The 21,312-nt window shown below is 42.5% G+C and overlaps 1 protein-coding gene across 15 annotated transcripts in view; it reads left to right on the forward strand.

Moving 5' to 3' along the window:
* LOC310762901 (calcium-activated potassium channel subunit alpha-1) overlaps nucleotides 1-21,312 on the forward strand; it is a 564,221-nt gene that overhangs the window by 127,702 nt on the left and 415,207 nt on the right. For all 15 annotated transcript variants that reach the window (XM_083614569.1, XM_083614564.1, XM_083614572.1 and 12 more), the window contains exon 2: nucleotides 20,828-20,992. In XM_083614569.1, the coding sequence (XP_083470695.1) occupies nucleotides 20,828-20,992 (165 nt within the window). The remainder of the gene's footprint in view (nucleotides 1-20,827; nucleotides 20,993-21,312) is intronic.

The raw sequence follows: 21,312 nt of genomic DNA on the forward strand, positions 1-21,312 counted from the left end.
AGAAAAATACCGCCCCCCCGAAAGCGGTTAACAACTTCCAACCAACAACATTATGCAACACAGAACTTATTAAAATAATAATCACATTTAACAGAACCATGCAAAATAAATAGTGTCAGCGGATCAAAAATGTACATAGCAAGAGCCAAAGACCTGCAGAAACAGATAAACTTCAGCTGCCCCTTAGAAGTCAAACTAAGATTTAGGCATGCAGATCTCCCCTGATAGGCTGTTCCATAAGAGATACAATACTCCATCCTTAAAACAATCCTGTAAGATGGGACAGTGCTATGATTACCACATTTGAGGCTTAAAAGGGTGAAGGTAAAGGACCCCTGACAATTAAGTCCAGTCGGTAACGACTCTGGGGTTGCGGCGCTCATCTCGCTTTACAGGCCAAGGGAGCCGGCATTTGTCCGCTCCACAGACAGTTTTTCCGGGTTATGTAGCCAGAATGACTAAGCCGCTTCTGGTGCAATGGAACACCGAAACCAGAGCAGCACACGGAAATTCTATTTACCTTCCTGCTGGAGCGATACCTATTTATCTACTTGCACTTTGATGTGCTTTCGAACTGCTAGGTTGGCAGGAGCTGGGACTGCACAACGGGAGCTTACCCCGTCGTGGGGATTCGAACTGCCAACCTTCTGATTGGCAAGCCCAAGAGGCTCAGTGGTTTAGACCACAGCGCCACCCGTGTCCTAAGGTAAGCTTGCGGCTTATCTAAGATAAAATAAAGCTACCTCCTTCCCTTGTTCTTTGGTGGCAAAACAGAATTAGCCAGATATGGAACTGCTTTAAGAGATGCAGATCAACACTGGCTAATATTTGTGCATACAATTAAAAAGCTAGATACTTCCTCAGTCACTATATGTTCCTAGGTGTATGTGTGTGCCTTTGATATGTGGCACTTTGATGCATGGAGTAGAGACAAGATAATGGATTTTCTGTACCTCTCAGTTGTTTTATTCCAAAGGGATTGGGTTTTTTGGTGTGAGAAAAGGTGCCTTTGTATGGCAGGGGGCAACGGTGGCCAATTATCTATCTGTCCTCCTTCTAGCTAATCCTGGCGGCTTTTTCAAGAAATGAAGTACATATATGAATGATCACTAATGGGGCAGCCCTTCTGGGGTCAGTGTAGAGCTTGAAAAACCCTGCAAATAGAGACTGTATCCTCTGTTTGTCTTCATGTTGTTAATGTTCAGAGGTTCGTTGGCAAGAATGGTGTGATAACAAAAACAAGCAGAGAGTTCTTGTGAGGATGCATCATCTGAATTGTTACCACTAAGTCCAGGAGGGTATAATTGATTGGTTAGACAATATAGTTACAAAAGAAGGGGATTTGGGGGTTTTATTTTTAGCACCCACGCGGCAGGCATAAATCTAAGCTAGTTAGCTTGATATAATTAAATACATTTATTGCCATTGGTCTTCTTATCTGGAATTCCAAATTCCACCAGTTATGAGTAATACCTAAGTTGAGTCGAGTTTGATGTTTGAGAAAACTGGGAGCTTTGCAAAAGACAGGGGAAAAAAAGAGAGGCATTCTGAAGCCATGTCAGCTTCAGGACCAAATTTAGAGGCAAAGTAAATGCTTCAGCGTACTCCTTACCAGTCCTGGCTGAATAGTGGAATTTAACGTTCAAGTGTTCAAATAGCTTGACAGTGGCAGGCCGATCCATTAGTTTGGATAAATCATAAGACCTTTGACTTGCCTGCCTTTCCCCCAAACACATCTGCCTCTTATTTTAATCCCAGGATGATTCTGCCAAAGTCTCAAATCTATACGTGTATATGGATCAAAATGGAGATGGGAGATTTTTAAATTCCCGGCCCACCATCACTAATTGCCCCTGGAGCACTTTCAGATAGAACGGGGGGGGGGGGGGGGAAGGGGAGAGGTTGAAAGCACTGGAAAGTGTTTTCTTCTGAGTGTCATTACATGCTGAAGAGCCAAGCTATTTTACAGTGCAATTTTTATTTTTATTTTATTTTAAAACTTGACCTAAAAAGCAACTTGCCTCTACAGCGACGTAAATTGATGCGGTGGAAACTTCAAAGAGTGGAAAGATGATAAATGGAATAAAGGAGAGAGAATCAAGTTCCAGGGCAGGAACAATGCCAGAGGAAGGACATTTCATGTGGTCGGCCTCTCGTGTGACAGCCATAAGTTCAGACAATGTGGCAGCCCGCAAAGAATAAGCAGGCCTGAATAATGCTAGCCAGGAATGTTCCGCCTGGTGCAGTATCAATCTTGGTGACTGGCAGACAGCATGAATTTTCTAGATTGACCAGGCCTGCTATTACTTAACTGACAAGGGTTCAGAGTAGATCTATGGATTTAGGTTAGTCATCTGACCACTTAGAGCTGTTCGACAGTGGAGGTGGACTCTCCTTCCTTGGAGGTTTTTAAGCAGAGGTTGAGTAGTCATCTGTCATGAACGCTTTAGTTTGAGATTCCTGCATAGCAGAGTGTTGGACTAGATCACCCTTCCAAATCTACAATTTTGTGATTCTGTGATTCTACTAACAGGAGTCACCCCTTGCATGGAAAACAGGTCTTTTCATTTTGCCTGTTTCATTTCAAGCTCCTGGCACTGTCCAGGTCCAGACCCAAGAACTGACCTCAGGGATCTAGGTATGGATTTGGTCATTGTCACTTGGGTCCCAGCCAGATCCTGACAGTGATTTTCAGCATAAGTGGAGGTGTAAGAACTTTTAAAACTAACTATTCTACTTTTAAAACTAACTATTCAGGCATCAAATTTTAGTGAAAATATCAGCCGGTTGGGACGATTGGGGAATATCATGTGGGTTGTCATTTCAGGCCCAGGGGAACCTGCGCTTCAATTTGGTTTTTTTATTTTGATCAAGCGGAAGTAAAAACTGTCTGCATTCAAAACGTGCACAAGCTTTAGACGACGACGAAGAAGAAAAGACAGATCAATCAAAAAGTCTAATCTTAAGATCCCATCATTAATCTCTTGCGGCAACAACATTTGGGTATTCTAGGCAAGTGGCACCTTTTCATTGTAGTCATCTTTATGAAGGATGAACGAGACAAATGCCTAAATGCATACAGTACCTAAGAGTATACACATGGTTTAATTAGGTCTTTTACAAATACACCATGTTCCTAGCAGAGCATTTCCAAGTTTTGGGGCATATGGAGAGCCTGTCTGATATAGCATTATGGCACTGTTATTTACGATCTATATTAAGCACTGCACAGCTGCAGTAATGGTTGTGTTAAGCAATGAAAAATCTTCCTACCAAGTGACGCCTGCAAGAGTTAACCGATTAATCAGCGCGATAAACCAGCCAAATCTTTAATTGCTGCCTGGTTTTAAGCAAACTTCTCCAGGCATTTCTCTAAGGGACCGGACATGCCCGGCAGTCCCTACACTTTGAAAAACAATTTGCCATGTGGCACTGGGCCAGTGGCTGCTGTTTTGAGAAAGCCCCCTAGGCACTTGGAGCTAATTGCAGGGTTCTTGGGATCTGTTGGTTTGAAAAGCAGTCAATTTGAAAATCAACAGATCCAAGTCACTAGCCACACAGAGGACTCTTTCTAAATTTTATTTCACCTGGTTGATGCAGGGAAATCACTGTGCTTGGACTCCAGCAGAAGCCATTGATTTCTGCAGAGCACAGTGGAAAATTCTGCATGGAGTAACCATGGGAGTAGCCAGGGTTTGTGTTGGGGAGGGCAGAACTGAGCTATCTGCAATGTGATTGGTCAGTTAAGTTTATTGATTTATTTACGGTACTTGATGGGGGGTGCAGCTGCCCCCTGCCCCCCCCCGCCTACATCCATGGGAGTAACTGACAGTTATTCTGGCTAAAATTAATAATAATAATAATAATAATAAAACCCACCCAGCAGCATCTGTGATGATTCTGAGTGAGAAGGCTGCCCGGATTTAAGATTGCAGATCACACAAGTGAGCCCAAAGTGCAACTTAATTTGGAAAATGCAGCCTCGAAAGTACAGTGGTACCTCGGGTTACATACACTTCAGGTTACAGACTCCGCTAACCCAGAAATAATACCTCGGGTTAAGAACTTTGCTTCAGGATGAGAACAGAAATTGCTCGGTGGTGGCGCGGCAGCAGCGGAAGGCCCCATTAGCTAAAGTGGTAGCTCAGGTTAAGAACAGTTTCAGGTTAAGAACAGACCTCTGGAACGAATTAAGTACATAATCAGAGGTACCACTGTAGTGTCCTTGTTGCCAGTTTTGCATTTAAGGTGTTGTGGGGCAATCTTCCGATTGTCCCATTGGTATCTGATGCATAACCCATTTGTTTTATTCTGCCAGGCTGACTTTGACATACAATATATATGCGTTATGCTTTGATGCATGCACAGAGCCTTGCGGCTGAACTCCCATCTATTCCACAGGATTGTCACCATTAATAATAATAATAATAATAATAATAATAATAATAATAATAATTACTCCTGTGCCTTTAGCAGCATCTTGACATGTACAAATCTCACAGGTGATGCTTTTCCCTGGTGTGGACATTTAGGTTTGGTAAAAAGCTTCATTCACAAATGTTATGTACATTAGTTCATTGTTAAAAGCACATGACCAAGGTCAATAACAATCGGGCAGCCCTACCACCCAGTCCTTCTTTCTGCACTCCAGACAGTCCTTAGCTCCTCACCTTGTCTAGTCTTCACTAATATGATAGATTTTCTGGGCACGTGGCCAGAAAGCAAATGGACACATTTTCTAAATGGGGATTTTTAAAAAATATAAAATTACCCCTTAGCTGTGGCCCCTGTTACACTGTGGTCTTATTATTTAGCATAATGGCTTATCTAGTCCTGTTTGCAGTGAGCAGTGAATGAAACCTTGGAGCCATCATCATCATAGTCTGCCTCCAGAAAATTGGCACTTAATTTTATTTGGTATTTAATTGAGTTGGCCTGTGTACAAGCTGTTTCAGGGGAGGATTCTCGAGTTCTGATTTCAGTTTTGATACAGGACACTTCGTGCTGCTTTAGTGTTTGTCTTTTCAACATTTCCATCTCAAAAAGCGAGGGACAGTTGTGCTTCAAAGCTTAGTCAGTTTCTTCTCTTCAGGTCCTTATATGGTTTCCATCTTCCGCTGCTGACTGCCTGCTTCATGTTTGCAAACTGTTTTGGATGGAATCTTTTCGTGCAGCACCAAATGTCTTTTGTTCTGTTTTTCTAAAGTATAATGTTTAATGTTTACCTGGTTTAGGGATTAAATATTTAAGAACCCAAGAAATCAAATTACCTGTCCTGTTTAAGTCCATAAGTGTAGATATTTATTTTATTAACCATGTTTATAGGCCACACTTTGAAAAAATAATTGAGGGTGGTTTTCCAACATAACATCTAAAAGCATCACACAAATTATTCGAACCGTGTAATTCTAAAGAAAAACCTGTAATCTGATATGAAACCATTACAGATGAAGTAGATCAAACAGATTTCAGATTTTAGTCACGGTTAAAAGCAGAATGACTTTTAAGTCTCTCCAAAAGCCTGAAAGAACAGGAGCTTACTAATGTGGCAGCTACTCACCCCGTCAGAGGGGTGAACTTCATAGCTGGGGAGCCACTACTGAAAAGATCCTATCTAATGCACTGCAGAGTGCGCCACACCAAATGGCAATAAAGCAAGTAGGCTTTCCTTGTGGATCTTAGTGAAGGGGCATATTACAATATTGTTCTATATTATCCCAAAGGGGGTAGGTTTCTACACCAGCCAGAGGGACAGGGTTTTTTTCTGTTGCTTAAATGTTAAAGTGCAAATGGGCCTCTCGTTGGAATGTCTAGCTTGGGTGGGTAGAGATAAAGAACAAGGTTGAATGGATTTTATTGTAACCCCAGGAGGAGGGAGGTTGCAGGAAGGAGAGAGGAAGACCAAGACCTTACATGGTAATAGGAACTTACTATAAGTTTCGATTTCCCAGAAATCAGGTGGTTTACAAGAAATCAGGTGGTTCACAAGAAATCAGGTGGTATTGTATTCTGCAAATCTATATAAAGGGGGCGCACCCTGACTGGGTGTGCAGGTTGCAAACTTATTGCCCTGTACCTTTGTTCTGCATATATGCACTTCAAATAAAATCCTGTTAATAACCTGCAAGGACGTTTTGCCGCTTTGTGTGAATCTGTGCTCCGGGGACCCAATAGCAGATGTGGTTGGTCCTTCATTAGGACCCAGACAAGCCTATAGAGAGATAGAGGTTATTTGGATAAGTATCTGGGTCCCAGTCATCACAAAGACTTTGAACTGGGCCATCCGTAGAGATGATTGCTATCTTTTTAGTGATAGTTCATATTATGCAAAATGGTTTCATCTGATATGAAAACCTGGAAACTCAGCCAGTCAGAATCTTAGGTTGTTTCCAGAGGGCACTTTACTCCTCAGCCCAATTCATTTCTGTTACAGTGGTACCTCGGGTTACATACACTTCAGGTTACATATGCTTCAGGTTACAGACTCCGCTAACCCAGAAATAGTACCTCGGGTTAAGAACTTTGCTTCAGGATGAGAACAGAAATCGTGCTCTGGCGGCGCAGCGGCAGCAGGAGGCCCCATTAGCTAAAGTGGTGCTTCAGGTTAAGAACAGTTTCAGGTTAAGAACGGACCTCTGGAACGAATTAAGTACTTAACCCGAGGTACCACTGTATTAGAGTTCAGGTGGGTGAAAAGTGTCTGCCTTGACAGAGCTTGGGGATATAAGGAAGGTGAAGTTTCTGCCGTGCACCCCTTACAAAAGAAAACTAAAGCACCCCAGCCTCCCATTTTATAGGAGAAGTGGGCACATGTATAAACAACAAACCTGCTCCCATCATATCTGTTTTGGTCCTCAGGAGACCAGTATAAGAGGAATAGTCTCACATTGTCTTGCTTTTAGGGATTTCAGTATTTGAATTTATGGGATGGGTAGTCATCTGCTGAGTAGTAAAAAATGTCAATTAACTGATAATGTAGATTGTAAAAGCCAGACGCATAACTCCCCATCCCCACCCCTCAACCATGCATACTAGACAATCTCAGGGTGTGTATATCACTGTCTCTCTGTAATAAATCTCTTTGTTACTTAAAGGCTCTAGATCTTTAGTTTCATTTTTAAACTCACTGATAAATTTGCTCTGCGGTGAGTAATTTGCAGTGACAGCAGGATAATTTGCTTGTTTTTCAGACAAATCTAAATTGCCTCACAACAGACCTGCTATCATTTTAATTCCTTCGAAAGTAGTTTAGTAGGCTAGCTACATTTTAATACCTTCACTTTGGATAGACAAATTATCAGGGCTTTTTTCCCAAGGAGAACTCTCAGGAACTCAGTTCCGGCATCTCTCGGGTAGGTACCATTGCCATTCTCAGAGAACGAGGGAGGTGTTCACGGTGAGTTCCAGCACCTCTTTTTCTAGAAAAACAAGCACTGCAAATAGCTATGTTGCAACACAGACAAGGTTTAAGTGACTGCATAGGCCTGGTATAACTTTAAAATTGTATATCTTAAAAATCAATCATAGTTACAGTAGAACCAGGTGGTTATAAGCTGGTTTTAGGTCAACTCTTAGGATTCATTGTGTGTACAGTACTCGCAGACACATGTAACAGAGATCTGATGCCTTTAAAAAAAAAAGAAGACAAGGAAAGCCATCTTGAGAGGGCTACGTTTGAAGCAGAGAAGTAGGACAAGGAAGGGAATGCTTAAGTTTTAAATTATTCACTGCTTCTACGATCCCAATGCTCTTCTGGATGCTTCTTCCCCACACAGGAGTAAACAAACATTTAATGTGCCACAGAGGGCCTGGCAGGATGGTTCTGGTCATTTTTGGAGTGGAGAAGTAGCAGACAGGGGGAGAGTTCTTTATTTAATTTAATGAAAACGTGTATATTCCTTAATTGTTGAAACATAAAATATATATTTAAGTCATCTTTTTAAATGCCAGTAAGTGTTTTTTTGTGTTTTTTTAAAAGTTAAACATCTCTTTGCTCTGTCACTGCTCCACTCCAAATGAATTGCCTCCAAAATCCTTTTCTCCCTTCAATGTTCTGTTACATCTGTTTGCACAGAACATGTGGTTTGTCTGTTAGGGCCATTTCATGCTTCATACACCCTCCGATTTGCCTCCCAGGCATATGCTCAACAGGAAATCACAGCTCTCTTACAACAGACAGATGTGTTTGCAAATATGTGTGTTGACACATTTGCATCACTGTTTTAGGTGTGCCCCCCCAAACTCCCCACATAATGTATGACATGGAATCCATGACTGAAGCCATACAATGAACTGCAGGGAGAGGTCAGCAATTGCAAGGCATAAAGGGGAGCTAAGGATGCTGAGAGGAGCTTCTTTGGCTCATCAGCTGTTCAGCAGTGCACACCTGATGGAAATAAAGCTTGAGGCAGGCATGGAACTCCAGGCAAATGTTCTAATCTCCCTTAGGCTGACCTATATTATCTACAGCTGTCCACACATTTTTGACTGCCCTTGATAACCAGCCTGAATTCATGGCTGCCCTGTGCTGCTCCTCAATTGACTTCACTGAGCTTTGAAGGCATTTGGAAGTCTGCCTCTGAAGGACAACCTCTTGCCCTTTGGCCAGCCAGGAAAGAGGCTCATCATGGCAGTTGCCGGTAAGTTGCTTTTAGGTGATGCTCAGAAGCCACTGACTTGGAGCAGCTTTGGAACTTGGTGTCACAATAGAATCATAGAATCATAGAATCATAGAGTTGGAAGAGACCACAAGGGCCATCGAGTCCAACCCCCTGCCAAGCAGGAAACACTATCAGAGCACTCCTGACATATGGTTGTCAAGCCTCTGCTTAAAGACCTCCAAAGAAGGAGACTCCACCACACTCCTTGGCAGCAAATTCCACTGTCGAACAGCTCTTACTGTCAGGAAGTTCTTCCTAATGTTTAGGTGGAATCTTCTTTCTTGTAGTTTGGATCCATTGCTCCGTGTCCGCTTCTCTGGAGCAGCAGAAAACAACCTTTCTCCCTCCTCTATGTGACATCCTTTTATATATTTGAACATGGCTATCATATCACCCCTTAACCTCCTCTTCTCCAGGCTAAACATGCCCAGCTCCCTTAGCCGTTCCTCATAAGGCATCGTTTCCAGGCCTTTGACCATTTTGGTTGCCCTCCTCTGGACACGTTCCAGTTTGTCAGTGTCCTTCTTGAACTGTGGTGCCCAGAACTGGACACAGTACTCCAGGTGAGGTCTGCACTTCTAAGAGCCTCCCTGCACTTCCCTTGATTCTGAGAATGGCAGAGGGCTCATGTTTCCAACACTGAGCCTCTCGCTTTGCATTTGCCACAATTCACCCTGGCGGGTACATTTCTGAATCCCTAATTATCTTCAGCAAACTTCCTCCAGGTTTATTTGGACAGTGAGTGATTGGGAACGGTGCAGACACATTACAACTACCCTGTGCCCTATATGGATGCCTGTATTTTCTTTTCACTTCCCTTTTGGTTTATTTTGCCTCTAGTGCTCGTCACAGTCTGAAGGTCTGATGTGCAGTGCACCTGCTTAAGCCATGTGCTGACAGGCATTACAAATGTGCTCTGCAAACCTACTGCTGTTTCTTTGGGTGTATTATTGCAGTAATTAGCATGATAAATAATGCAAAACATGTGGCTTTTTATAATACCCCTTTTGTAGTAGTTTTCAAATGGTTTCATTATGCTTCAGGAGCAGACTCGGTGAGAAGAGCCATATGGAAACAGATTTTTGATTTCCTGCTTCCAGACTTACTAATGCTCCCTCTCGCCTTCACTAATCTACCCTTGTTTTCTTATAATAATTATTATTATTTCCCCAAGAATCAGCCTGAAAGCTCTGCATTTCAGATCAAGACATCCATTGTGACAGGAGCTCTACAAATACTTTGCATGAGGCATTTCTTTTTGGACTTAAACCTGTAGAGATCTAGAAAAGTATATGAGATCAATTTATACCCATATGCTGTTTGAATGCCTTGACTCCAGATTCTAGCCAAACCTTCTGGACTGAAGCCAGCCATCAAGGGCCCATGTTTACTGTCTCTTGACCTGCTGTTGCAGAACAGAAAGGTGTATGTGTGAACTCTTAAGCTGCCCATTTAATTGTTAATTAGGGGAAGACATACTTTAGGGAAATGGACCCATTATTGCCTTCTGATATTTTGCCCTACATGCACAATTGTATTGGGTCTTGCTCTGCAAAATGCAGAAGAGGAGAGTTGGCGCTTTGCTAAATCCAGAGTAAGCCACTTGAAGTCTACAAATTAGACCACAGCGTCTCAAGGATCTCTGGCTTTGCAGCCTTGGAGAACCACAGTCTCGATAAGCAGCTAGATCAGCCCAAAGATAATCAGTAAAAGGCAGCTGGTTGAGATTTATTATTTGGGAGTGGTCCTTATCAAAAGAACAATCAGAAAAGTCATGATATGGGTTACTTCACAGACACCCGTATGTTTCGAAAGAGAGTGGTATGCCAGCTTTCTTAAGGATGTAAAAGTGACAAAAATATCACCATTAATTATGTATCCTTACCCGTGGGAGTTTTTAAGTATTGTCAAGGCGAGCGACAATAGACATTTGCAAGAAGAATTCCTGACGTTTGTGAGACAAACTTTGCCTTCTTTATGACAGTGTTGTAGTTTGGGGCTAGAAAGATGGATATAGTTAATTCTGTTGCTTTCATGTCATGATCATGATCAAGATGCCCTTTCCCTTGTGTGCCTGCATGGTTTCTTGGTGTGTTTGTGTCCATGCTCAGGGAAAATAATACCAGCAGTCAAAATTCCTTGGCCAGTTGTTGTTTAATAATAATAATAATAATAATAATAATAATAATAATAATAATGTCTGCTCCTCCCACAAGTATCACTGTTCCTTTCACATATCTTTTCACATATCTCTTTGGGCACTTACCGTATTTTTTGCACCATAACACTCACTCTTTTCCTCCTAGAAAGTAAGTGGAAATGTCTGTGCGTGTTATGGAGGAAATGCCTACGGGTGGCATGCCTACGGATTTTCCTCCTCTAAAAACTACGTGCGTGTTATGGTCGGGTGCGTGTTATAGAGCGAAAAATACGGTATATACAAAGGCTCCCTCCTCCCCATGACTCAGGCTGTCTCCATGTTTCATCTTCTCCAAGCCTACCAGTTCCCCATGTGTCTTCGGCTGCCCAAATGTTGCTCTATGAAGATGCAACACAAAGCAAGCCATCCAGGGCTGGTGTGTGTGTGTGGGGAGGGATATAGGATAAACCAGTGGAATGGGATCTTGCCAGGTCCACCAGGAAATGCAATCCAACGAGAATTCACCTGCATAAGCTTCAAGAAATTTGTGCCCATTTTATGCTGAATTAATCATTCTGGAATGAACAACTGCCACCACCTGGCTTAATATTTGCAACCCTCATTAATTAATTTCCATAATTTGTGTCCTCATCTGCCAAAGTATTCCAGACAATATAACATAACATAATGTTGAAATAATAATTAGACTGCAAACAATCAAGCCAGCAAAAGAACAAAAGTGCATGAAAGCTACCCAGTCAGAGTTGGAAAACAACAATTAAACAGCATTTAACAGGGATCAGAGATGTTTTGAGTCGATTAAGTGCTATTATAAATTTGAAAAAGTTTTCTGGCCTTTACTAATCAGTCTGCAAAAAACTGCAGAGTACTAAGGCCAGCAGCGAGAGAGCCCTGCTCCAAGAACCTTCCAACTTCACTTCTTGTACCAAAAAGAGCCCAAGCGAGGCCACCTTCACAATCCAAACCATAAACAAACAGGAATGGAAATAATCGGAAGAAACCTGCCCCTTTCCCCATGCTACAATTGTGGGTGGACACAAAAAGTTTCAACATAATTTGAACCTGGTTCTATACTCGGCAGTCATAATTTGTACAAGCAGGAAGATGTAGCTATAACTTTCATAAAGTAAAGTAGCAAGCCAAGCTCTCCCTTCCTCATACAAAGCTGAGCAATCTCTTTGTGAACAGTAAACCATTGTCTTATGTAATACCGCTAAAGGCCACAATAACTAGGTCCCTGAAACAATGATAGTTCCACCTTTGATTTAAATAGTGTCTTGACTTTGATCTAATTAAATACCTGGTTTTGACTCTTAATTCCAGCTGCAACTTTATAATTGGGTGGGAGCTTTGGGGGGATTATTTTAAGTAATGTGATCTGAATCATCTAATAAACTAGGTTATGCAGAGAGAGTGGTGCCATCATCCTAGTTCATAAGTATCTGAACTACTTTGAGACCCGAGCCAAATTCAGATATTTGGGCCCAACAATCATGAGCTTTTTCCTGATACAGACAGCAAGTTCTGGGCTGTGGCAACTGCCCTGCCTGGTGGTCTGCAAATGATGGGAGCTAGAGCTGCACTCTGCCAAAGCTTAGCTGTCTGAATTATGCAGAGCACATTACCAAGGAGCTGAATGTCTGACCACAGCTTTAGAGACAGCCCACAATGTCCAAACAAACAAACAAACAAACAAACAAATTGTAGACCACTTTTCGTCTACAATTCTAGTGGATTAAGGCTGCAATCCTAACCATGTCTGCTCAGAAGTGAGCCCCATTGAATTCGATGGGATTACTCCCAGGTGGTTAGGCCTAATTTGACTGCAGCCTAATTTAATTTGCATTTAACATGGGGCATTGTTGTGGTTGAATACATTTCCATGTAATGTCAAAGGATCAACAGTGTGCAAAGCACAAAATAACCTTCTCTAAGGGCATATTCTGACATGAATATGCATTCCTTGTCCTGTGAAATTCCTGCTGAGCAGCATAGTGTTGGAGGGAATGGGGCTGATGGTTCATTCAGACGTTCAAGTCACTACTTGAAACTGTTGCCACAGTACAATGAACACGGTGAAGTCCATGCAATGGATCACTAGGAACGGGGCTAGAAAGAGCCATCTGTGGTTTTTTTCAGTGTCAGAGGCAGTGTGCCTTGATCTACCAGTTGCTGGGAATCACAAGTGGGGAGTGTGCTGTTCCACTCAGATCCTGTTTTTGGACTTCTCACAGGCATCTGGTTGGCCACTGTGAGAACAGGATTATGGACTAGATGGACCTTTGGTCTGATCCAGCAGGCCTTTTCTTGCGTTATTGAAAAGAGAAGTTCAGAGCCAGCCTACCAGAATGTTTTGCTTATTCAGGTCCAACCTGTGGAGAGACTGAGCCATTTATTCAACACCTATGTTGGTACTGCACCACATTCTGGTACACTAGAGAAAGTACAAAATATGGAGTGTACTTCTAAATGTGACATACTTTATTTTACCTGCAGTCTAAGCTGGAGTAATCAGAGCAATGGTGGTGATTTTGTTCCATTTAGTTATGAAGGACTATAGCCTTTCTCAAACAGGGACTATCATTGCATCTAGAGTTTGCTGTATCAAAATGCTTGTTTGGGGTTTCATACATTCTAAATGGCTAGCAGCTTCTTACCCAGTCTTACTAGGGAATTCTTAAAAACCAAAATATCAGGGCAGTTTTGAAATCATTGGTTAAAATCATTGCAGTTTTGAAATGTTCAGTCTGCCATCTTGATTTAAAAATGATATCCAATCATGTCCAAGCATAGATGGAAACCTGCTCTTTGATCTCACAAACCATCATTCAAAATTTGGTTATGATATCGTAAGAGATGGCCAAATTCACAGAAAAGCAACTTTCCAAATCAATGAAGTACATGGCTAAGAATTGCTGTTAAAATAGAGATGGCTTCAAGCGCTTCATTTTGGTGAAATCATGCTCAAAGTGTTAAGTTTTTTCTTTTTTACCTGACAAGCAGGGATAGGCAAACTAAGGCCTGGGGGCCGGATGCGGCCCAATCGCCTTCTTAATCTGGCCCACGGACGATCCGGGAACCAGCATGTTTTTACATGAGTAGAATGTGTGCTTTTATTTAAAATGCATCTCTGGGTTATTTGTGGGGCATAGGAATTCGTTCATTCCCCCCCCCCAAAAAAAAAAAATCGTCCGGCTCACCACATGGTCTGAGGGACGGTGGACCGGCCCACGGCTGAAAAAGTTTGCTGACCCCTGCTGACAAGTGTTAAGAAAATGTTTATTCCATTCTGCCAAGAAACTATTCCATTAGGGTTTAGCAAGATTCACATCTTTCCTTGGCCATAATCCAACACAGAGTTAGGTCCATTGGTTTTAGCTTTGTTGGATTATGGCCCATATTATTTTTCGAACACCAGCATATATGCAGCACACAACGTTAACACACATTATATAAACTGCAGATTTATTCATGTATTTACAGCAGTAACAACCTTTTCCCCCCTCTACAATTTGTGACAGAGTGCATCAGACATGTATTGGTACCTAGATATGGAATTCAAAGTCTGAGCTCTTTCGGAATGATAGAACCTCTCTATCTCTCCGGACGAACTCAAAACTGACATTAGAAGTCACAAGCAACTGCTGAGTGGGGATCCAGGAAGTTGAGTCACATTTCAAAACAAGTGTTTTGTGTTATTACATCACCAAATGGCCCTCACACCAGTATCAACAGCAATCTTGGCAAGGTGAGGCATTGGCATGGTGGTACCTGTGATGAAATCAAGGCTCTGAATTATTCCTATAACCATTTTCTTGATGACAGATAGTGAGCAGATGAGCAGGTTCTTCTCTTGCTGTGTTTGTGTGTGTGCTTGTGCGTAGTCCCCCTTCCCTCATGTGCACATTTCAAGTAAGTTTCTTTTCATGTGGAAGGATATGATATGAGCCATTTAATTCAGTTAAAGCCGTAGACAGATCCTTAATATTTAGATCAAAATAAGTACCATTCATATTTTGTCCCGGAACCTTCTGCCCAACTCCTGTTACTTTGCTGGGCTGTCATGGAGCCCCCAAACGTATCAAAACCTCAAATCAGCTGTCACCATATAAAAGGCAACACCCTCCCGACAATTGTTTGCCCTCGAACAATTGGGGGAAGATGGCAATTGAACTGGAGGTTCCAAATAACTGACCTTAGTTGGCTCCTTACACCCTAGGAGGTAAGACTCCTTGAAAGTGTGACTTTCCGCCAAGTGACTGTGCATGGGATGCATGAACTAAAATCTGTTTTGGGTGCAGGCTTTCTTTAGCCGCCAAATTTGCAACCATTACATAGCCTGTGAATAATTTATAGGGAAAAAACGTTCGGTTGTTTCATCAGATGTGTTTTCCACTTGGCTCTCTGTTTCCCTTTCTGCACTGAAAAGAAGAATGTTTTTCTAGGTATCAATAATTAATCCTTTTAAACTGGGGTGTGGGGGGTGTTACAGTATGATATCTGACGTCAATGCAACCTAATAAGAACATAAGAAATTCAGAGGGAGGCTGGCGGTAACCTAGTTTGTCAGCCAGCAGCCATAGCTGTTAGGTGACATTTGTTGGTTCACTTTTGCTGCTGCTTTTTAAATCTCCATGCTAAAATGTTTTGCAAACACTTCCTTCCCCTGCCTCCTTGCACTTTCTGTGCTACCAATAGGCACAGTTTTAATCTGGGTGAGCTCAGTAGACCACCTCCTCACCTGGAGTGATTCCATATGTATATATTTTCTGGAACTCTCAGTGACATATGTACATGGTGCTTTTAAAAACAAATGGTTATGGTGCTATTCAAACCTGAGATCTCATTTCTCAGCTTTAGTTTAATTGGAGCTTTCAGTTTCAGGATGAGGTCATTCCCTGTGCCAAAAGATGCAATCAGACTTGGACGCTGAATTATTTAGAGTTCCGTTTAACCGTTTGCATGTGCTCAAGCGGCAATAAACATTGCCTTGCTACCCTGTAGGCAACTGCAGCTGTTATGCAAAAGGCAAATAAATGTTCCTCAACCTCCTAGGCTGAGGCATTCTGAACAAAGGAAGGGTGCACTCCAGAACCATTTCCATAGAATCATAGAGTTGGAAGGGACCCTGAGGTTCATCTAGTCCAACCCTTTGCATTGCAGGAATACACAGCTGTCCCATATGAGGATCGAACCTGCAACCTTGATGTTATCAGCACCACCCATCAGTGTGTGTTGCTGTTGCACACTGGAAGGAGGAGTGGCATGGTGTAGGAGCTATGGCAGAGCCAATCAGATGCTCTTCTTGCCTTGCCTGCACCATAGCAAGCTCCTGTTACCTTGCCCCTCTCCTTGGCAAGTGGCCATGGCGTTTGGAGCTGAGAAGGCAAGGCAGCAGCACAGTCTCTCTCCCCTGCCCCCCTTGCTGGCTAATGACTACAGTACTCCCTTAAGGAAAGAAATCAGGGCATGGAGGTAATGGGGTTCATTGCTGAGCTTGGACCAGGAAGACCTCAGTTCAAATCTCTGCCAAGCTTACTAGCTGGCCTTGAGGAAGTTACAATCTCCCATCCTAATCTACCTCACAGGGTTGTTTTGAGGACACAATTAGACCCTCCACCCCATACCCTGGGCATTTTGCAGGAAGCTATTAAAAGAAATGCATTGGCCTTGGTCATTTTAATTCCTTTTGGATTTTGCCATGGGGGTAGAATGATAGTAGAAAACTGGATAATTAAATAAAAATCCCTTACACCCCCCTCCCCCAATTAACTGGATTTTTCAGGGTCTGGCACAAGCCCCCAAATGGATTCATCACTGCTTAACCAAGTATTCTGATAAACAGGATTTTTCTCTTTCCCCATTTATAAATGTAAGAGAGACAACATCACACCAAGCGCTAGAGATATACCACCCTCCCACTTCACTCTATTTATATGTTCCTGTCATCAAGCAATTAAAATAATGAATACTTTACAAAACAACAGGTAAGCAGCCTGCATAAAGATAGTATTAGCTTAAAATGTACCTGCCGTGCCTCTAAATAAGGCACCAATTAAAACTTCATTCTAGGTTTCTTGAAATGTCTCTCCCCCTCCCCCTCCCCCTGGTCCTGCTTCCTGGCTCATGGAAGGGCTGCAATGCCATTTACCGTATTTTTCGCTCTATAAGACGCACCAGACCACAAGGCGCACCTAGTTTTTGGAGGAGGAAAACAAGAAAAAAAATATTCTGAATCTCAGAAGCCAGAACAGCAAGAGGGATTGCTGCGCAGTGAAAGCAGCAATCCCTCTTGCTGTTCTGGCTTCTGGGATAGCTGTGCAGCCTGCATTTGCTCCATAAGACACATTTCCCCTTACTTTTTAGGAGGGAAAAAGTGAGTCTTATAGAGCAAAAAATACGGTACTTACTTCTCTGTCTTTATATTTAAACATTTTCAAGCTGATACAACCACCACAACCAAATAACAACCTTAAAACTTTTTTTTTAAATAGCTGCAACCATAGAACAAATCAAACAGTAAAAAAAAAAAAAGTAGCTTCAACTTTGCTAAACCTTAACTGTCTGTGGGAAATTAAGACGAAATCTGTCTGGTACTTAAAACTCATTAAATTGGGTGTGAGGCAGACAGGCCTGGAGGGGAGCGTTCCAAAGGAAAAGATTCCTTCCCCAGGCACCGTAATGCTCTTTCCCTCGGGTGAGGCTCATAACACGCAGGCAAATTCATGTAGAAGCAGGAGGTTTTTAAGGTACCTGGATCCCAGGTCATGCAGAGTTTTAAAGGTGAAAACACTGGTGAAAAGCATCTCCTTCATCTCAAAACCGCTAATCTTCATGGGAAGTGCCACCCCACCCAGAACTGTCTGAACACCATCTCCCTAGTCCGATGAAAAGGTAAAAGATAAAGGACCCCTGGACGGTTAAGTCCAGTCAAAGGCAACTATGGGGTTGCTGCGCTCATCTCGCTTTCAGACCGAGGGAGCCGGCGTTTGTCCACAGACAGCTTTCTGGGTCATGTAGCTAGCATGACTAAACCTCTTCTGGCGCACAGAGGACTGTGACAGAAACCAGAGCACACGGAAACACTGTTTACCTTCCCGCCACAGCAGTACCTATTTATCTGCTTGCACTGGCGTGCTTTCGAACTGCTAGGTAGGCAGGAGCTGGGACAGAGCAACAGGAGCTCACCCCATTGCGGGGATTTGAACCGCCAGCCTTCTGATCTGCAAGCCCAAGAGGCTCAGTGGTTTAGAACCATCTGCCAACTGCACTGCTCTCTTCCCTGCATTGCACTCAAGTTTGTTTCCCTTCAATCCAATCTGTTGTGGACTATAGGCACATCTACAACTTCAGCTGAAATGGATGTAAAGGAGAACTAAAACTGCCTGTCATCAACTTCAGCCTAAAACCCCACACAACCTCACATAGAGACTTCATTAAACAGCAAGAGGATGGCTAATTTTTGTGTGGAATGTGTCATTCATGAATGTTGACTGCAGAATATCTGATTCATCAGATCTATATTTATCATATAATAAAGGCTATACATAATTGAAAAGGAAGCATGACTTTTATCCTTGCCACAGATGTTGATTTGTGCATGCATGCGTGTGTGCGTGCGTGCACACAGAGTTTTGATTTGAATTATAATTCATTTACTCTGTATGGCAGAAATCTGCTTTGACCACAGTGCAAATGATGGTATATTTCACTTTATCAGTCAAATGCTGCCATTCATATTTCACAATGGAATGTGAACATGAGCAATCATTCTGAATCATAAATTTGTTCTAAATCTAAACAATTTGAATACACATTTGCTGCATTCTGAGCCATTAATTGCTTGTTATTCATTGTTTGCAAGCTGCTTTGGGATTTAGTTGAATGGGAATCAACATAGAAAATCAATCTCTCTATCAATCAGTCAATCAAGCAATCAATCAAGCAGTCAGGCATTTTAAAGGCAGAAAATGCTTGTTCAAACCAAATCTTACCATGCCTAGAATGCATAGATTTCATCCATCCACAGAATGTGTATTTATTTTCACTCTAATATTCTGGATATATCCCCCCCCAAATTTGGGGGGAAAGTTTGGGAAGGATTCCAACTGTGAATAAAATGTCAATAAAACTACAAAATCGGAAATATTAGTGTTTTGAAACTTGCAGTGTAAAATTTAAAATATGGAGAAGTCAGTAACATTTCAATGGATGCAATATTGATTTATCTGTGGAGGATGTGACAGGAATGAAGCTATGGCTTGCTGTTCTATGCTCTGAAACCTCTGGTGAGATCCAGAGCTTCCTAAAGCCCTTGGGGACATCTATAGGGGTTGATGGATGCTGCTTACTTACACTAGGCAACTCAAATGTTTACTATGCTAGGATACTTAATAAATATTACTGCTGTTTTGTCACCAACGCAGTGGGAGATTCCTCTGAGTTGCGCCTCTTTCTGTATTCTTGTCTTGTGGAAAACTTCAGGAAGCAGTAATGAGTGTTAAAAACGGCAGTGGGAGCTGAACTTCTCTTACTGACCTGAACAAACAAGCTACAGTATTTGGGTGCCCCCCCCCCCCCGCAACATCTTCTGTGCTGTTCATGATTGAAGCATATCGAACTTGGGTGTGGCGATGCAGTGTCCTTGCAGCAGCGCCCCGCGAGGAGGGCTGGCTGTGAATGGCAGGGGTCAGTGGTGATTCAGCCAGCATAGCACAGCAAGAGTGCCTCCTCTTAATTTGCTTCTTCCTCCCTTCCTCTGGTGACTCAGTGAGGGACAGTGCTTACAGCCAGAGAGGAGTTCCTCGGATTAATCACGCAGCTCCCTTTTCAGAGTGGCTCCTTGGCAACCCGGCAGCTTGCTGGAAGATTGGCAGCTCTGCATTCCCATTCTGTTTGGTGTTTAAAGCTCCACGCACTCGCCCAGTGTGAGCTTCCTTGGAAAACTCATTCAGGAAACCATAAATTAAAACAACACCTGACTATTGTGCGCATTCACTGTGTGTTGCATCGTAGGTTAATTTTGTCTGTGTGCATACTTTGCATTGAGGTTTGCGTACAGGACCGTACAAATACGAGGCTGTATTGAGATTGCCGACATTCCAGGTGCCAGCTACATTGCATATGAGAACAGAGAGAGGAAACTGGCTCCTGTGGTGTCAAAAATACCTACTGCATCTCCCTAGCAACTTTTGAAAAACACCACTCACTGTATTTGCATAGAGCTTGGGAAAGAAAAATGCCAACCAGGGGAATTTTTAGGTGGGGGGTCACCTTACGTTGCCCATAACTCATCATCATTTCACAGAATGGGCAGAACTCAAAGTTGAAAGCAGTGCCAGGCCTAGACAGTGCCTGAAGCACACCCCAAATGATATCTCCCTCCCTGCTAGGACCAACACTTTAGTATTGATGCACTGTTCAGACAACAGGTCCTGCCATCATCTCCTCCCTGCCCCTATCACAGTTGCATTTCTGAACTTGCCATGACTGAAAGTGTGCTGTACCAAAGTTGGCATTTTGATGGCTTGACTTGGGCTTCTTTCTTTCTTTCTTTCTTTCTTTCTTTCTTTCTTTCTTTCTTTCTTTCTTGTAAGAAAGTAAGCACTTGCCATTAACAGGAATATTCTTATTTGCATATCCCATAGAAGGCAGGCCAGTTTTCCATTTGACAGAAGAACATAATTTTCCCACTCACCGTGTGTTGTGGTGATAACTGTCTTGTGTGTGTGAGATAACTTAAATTTTTACTTTACCAAAATACAAGCATTATTTATAAAATAGACAAACAAAAGGGGGGGGGAATCCCCAGTAAAGAGGATATAAAGGCATTGGGTAACTTTACACAGAGACATTAATTGTCCATCTTAACATCAGTAGTATCTTTTTAGCTTCTAATGCACTGAACTGGGAGACCGCAAACAGAGATGATGTGTTTATCTGGTACTCTGCTGCAGTTTAACCCCTGCTATGCTAATCTCTCTCTCTCTTTCTCTCAATTTTACAGGAGGTCCAGAAGATAACCAGCAATGGGGAGACCCAGGCAGATGGGGACTTGAAACCCACAGACGAGAAAGAGGAAGTTGTGGCAGCAGAAGTGGGCTGGATGACCTCTGTTAAAGACTGGGCAGGGGTGATGATTTCAGCCCAGACCTTAACTGGCAGAGTCCTTGTGAGTTTCCCCATGCTTTCTTCAGATTTTCCATCTACTTTTTTTCAGATGGCTAGCCAATACCCCTCATTTAAGAATTTGTGATACATGCAGAAAATGGCCTCATGACGACAGGCAACCAGGCTATGCCTTGATATTTAAAGTAATTAGGTGAAAAGATTGGCCATGTGCATCCACTCTAACTCTTTGTTCCTAAACCTATGTATTTGAGAGTTAGTTCAAATAAGAGAAATGAGATGCATCTTCCAAGTAAATATTGTTTGTATCAGGGTGCCATATTATGTGACAAACTGTCTTCAGAAAACCCTTTCCTTTCCACA

The sequence above is a fragment of the Podarcis filfolensis genome (assembly GCF_964270895.1).
Source record: "Podarcis filfolensis genome assembly, chromosome: 5".
NCBI lineage: Eukaryota > Metazoa > Chordata > Lepidosauria > Squamata > Lacertidae > Podarcis > Podarcis filfolensis.